The sequence below is a fragment of the Lactuca serriola genome, chromosome 3 (assembly GCF_051521515.1).
Source record: "Lactuca serriola cultivar US96UC23 chromosome 3, Lser_US96UC23_V15, whole genome shotgun sequence".
Lineage (NCBI taxonomy): Eukaryota > Viridiplantae > Streptophyta > Magnoliopsida > Asterales > Asteraceae > Lactuca > Lactuca serriola.
Window position 1 is genome coordinate 199,437,537 of NC_136410.1, and position 3,871 is coordinate 199,441,407.

The 3,871-nt window shown below is 29.1% G+C and overlaps 1 protein-coding gene across 1 annotated transcript; it reads right to left on the minus strand.

Moving 5' to 3' along the window:
* Positions 1-317: 317 nt before the first annotated feature.
* Positions 318-2,893, minus strand: LOC145093501 (uncharacterized protein At3g27210-like). The gene is made up of 3 exons (XM_079031641.1): positions 2,488-2,893; positions 1,549-1,629; positions 318-870 (listed from the first exon to the last, which is right to left on the minus strand). Exons 1-3 carry the CDS (start codon positions 2,684-2,686, stop codon positions 467-469), a joined length of 684 nt encoding a protein of 227 aa, XP_078887767.1. The 5' UTR covers positions 2,687-2,893; the 3' UTR covers positions 318-466.
* Between the last annotated feature and the right edge of the window lie 978 nt (positions 2,894-3,871).

Below are 3,871 nucleotides of genomic sequence, written 5' to 3' on the forward strand. Positions count from 1 at the left end.
ACACCATTCAACAAATTCAAAACGAACAATTCCTAAGCCCCATATTATCAACCCATTTGAAGATTTTCATAGGTGTTGTCTATTTTACAACATCATTTTAGCGAAACATATATATATATATATATATATATATATATATATATATATATATATATATATATATATATATAGAGAGAGAGAGAGAGTAAGAGAGAGAAAAAAACATTTTCTCTATAGAAAAGAAGATTTTTGCAGTCCCATATGCAAGAATCATGGCTATTTTGGTAAATCCTCTAACTATGTAAGTAATAAAAAAAAAAATTATCGACGATACACGATTGCAAAATAGTAATTCTTCATTCAAAAAACTTATATATTTGTATATATCAACCATAAAGAAGTTACTTCGGCTTTACATAGAGGCGATACATGTAACATGTTTGATCATAATCCATCGCACATGATCAATACACAAATGCCTAATTTATCAGCCAACAATCACACTCGGAGTTTGGCTCTTATTCTTTTGCCTTTCAGACCCACGAACATAGAGCAAATTCGAAAAGCAAGAACCCAAACCAATTAAATGCCTCTCACTCTTTGATTTTAAACCATGTCTTTTTTGTGGTTCAACAATTTCCTTGTTATTATCATCCTCATGTTCATGGTCATCATCTTCTCTTACACTTTCTTTGAAAAGGTCCAAAAGTCTCATTTTTTTGTCTGATGGAGTTGGAGATGGTTCACGTGTGGGACCAACCGGTTCGTTGTGGTCCATTACAGTGGGCTCAGTTCCAATTCCAGTTCCAGGTCCTGTACTGTCGTGACCGTGCTTGGTTTCGATGGTCGAGATATGGTGCACTGGTGTGTTGCCTCTTGACGGGGTAAAGTCTGTTTACACACCCAGATGATATCAGTAAAAATTACAAAATAGACATATTGGATAAATTGTATTGATATAACTGAAAATGGTAAATGGTAAAAATAGAAAGTTTGGAGAAATTGAGAATCAATGTAGTTGAAATTAAGTTTAGGGAGATAAATACAAACGGCGAAATAAATAGATTGAGTAAATTGTTAAAATTGTTAAAAAAGTGAAATAAACCAAGTCTTGTTAAAATAGATTAGGTTAACTAACCCGTCAGTTTTTATTTTTAATCCTAGTAGTGTTTTGGTTTAATAAATAATTAATATTAGATATGATAACAAACTATTAGATACAGTGTACGATTGAGTAATTGGCTATTCCCATTAAAAAAATATTAAAAGAAAAATGTTAAAAATAATGAACTTATCCACCGAACACATGGCATAATATTAATAAGGGGTTGTGTTAGAGTGACATTTAGCAAAAAAAAAAAGATTAAAACTATTTATTTATTAGAATAGGGATGAAGATTTTACAATAAAAAAAAACGTTGAGTTGGGTTTTAAAAAATTAATAAATATCGATCTAATTACTTTATGCATTCCACTTCTCTTTAAACGAAGTTATTATATTTAACTAATGCAAAAACATAACCAAAATCGATCAATCACTCGATTAAAATTTCAATATATTTTTCTTACCACCATTAACGCTCATGAATTCATCTTCATAGTCGGAATCCATCCACGCTTGGGAATCAAAAAACGTTTCCTCTTTACTACCTACAATGTAAAAAAATACATATGAATCAAAAAAATATAAAAGAGTTCAGAGTCTACATATATATACCCAAAAAAACATTTTTCAAAAAAAACTTTGGACCCATCTTTGATTTTGATCCCATAAAAATCAAGGAACTCATGATCATGCCTTTTAATGTGCAAAACCATATAAAAAAAAAAGAGTCAAAAAATGAAGCGTTGAAATGATGTATCCTAAACAATTATTATGGCTATATTTGTCGACTAAAGAATATTAATTTGTGGGCCATTATGCTAAAATGATCATTCAATCGTTCACTCATAATGTAAGTTGTTTATATTCGTAATCCACGTTTCTTTGCTAACGAACTATTTCAATAATACCAACAAACAAAACCAGCAACGCATGTTACACCCACCCATTACATGTTGTAGAGTAAAACAAATTTGAATAATAAACAAATAAATCGACATAAACAGATGAAGATCATGTGAAAAGTGAAAACAGAATCATTTGTAACAAATTTGATTTGTTTTTTGAATACGACGTGATTAGATGATATGATGAAGGTAACCTTCGATACAATTTTGAAAGAAGAGTGTGAAACTATGAATTATTAGCAGCCATCGAAAAGTCAAAAACAAAACAAACTGAATTAATCAATTTTGCAACGAGTTGAAGAAATCAAATCTGTGACCGAGTAAAAAAGTAGCAACAAAACACTGAAATTAATCAAAATTCAAAACCAAAATGAATCAAGCGATTAAATCCTAAGGTCGTGTCATCTGTAAATCAAATATAAGATCGAAATCGAATACAACTGAAGTTAATCGGATTAAGCAGATGAACAATTTCGATTACAGAAATGGAAGTCATACCGAAATCGGAAATAGTAGCGGGTGATTGAGAATGAGGCAACTGAGGTTTAACGGCAACATGACCATTCATGGTTGGAAATTTCTCGCTTCCGAATGAAGGATGAATCACTACCTTATGATCTGTTTTTTTAGTAGAATCAAACGATTTTTGTGGTTTCATTGGCGAAGCTTTTTGATGATTTGAAACGCAAGCACCCATTGTTCTTGGACTTTAACTGACAACGATTCCTCTACCCACTGAGATAAATCCGATGCGTTTGAGAAGTAATCAAGTAGATGATTAGTGGATGATGTCGATCGAAAGGAAAAAAGCTTTGAGTGGAGAGAGAGAGAGAGAGAGAGAGAGAGAGAGAGAGAGAGAGAGAGAGAGGCGACTATCGGTTGATTGAAAGGGAAACTATTTGCATTGCGATCAACGAAGCGTTCTATATTCGGAACGTTTTTTTTATGTTAATAAATAAATATTCGTTCAAATTGATAATGTCAAATTGTAGAAAAATAATAGAAATATAAGGTTATTAACAAATAAACAATTTCATTACAGAGCAATAATTTATTTTAAAAATATATATTTTTTTATAAATTTAATTTATAATGTAAAATTTTGAGAATGTTAATCTTTAAAGTATACTATTTTAAATAAAATTTAACTAGGTTTATTTTTTATCTGAAATTATATTTTGTGCATTCACTAAGCAATATCGTATATTTCGTTAACAATTTTTTTGTTAACTTGAGCTCCATACTCGAAATGAGACTAGGTTCAATATCGATTCGATGAATTGATTCCTCTTCTTGATGTAAGTTCAACATAATTTGTTTTGTCTCTTCAGTAAAGTATAACTAATTTACTCTTGGATCTTTTTAACCTCTACTCCTTCAAAACATCATTTACATATTCTATTTGATCAATAACATTATAACATGTGTTAATTTCTAAGAGTCAATTTGTAACCACTATTTTGAATTATTCTATAAGTAGTTACATGTTCATGCATGACACGTCTTTTTGTTAAATTATTATATATAAAGTACTATATTCAACGATTTGTTTAAGTAAATAATTCCTGCAAAATGAACATAGTTTGACTCATGATATATTGATAATTATATAATATTTGTATAATTTGTAATAAAATACTAGATTATGACCGGATAATAGGTAGGAAACATATAAAAAAAACTATATAAAAAATGGGAGATATATATATATATATATATATATATATATATATATATATATATATATATATATATATATATATAAAGTAGCGGAAACGAACTTAGGGTTATTGTTAACAATGAAACGTTTGAAAAAAAAAAATGAAATGTCTGAATATGAACAATCGTTGAATAACATATTATATATATATATAAAGTAACG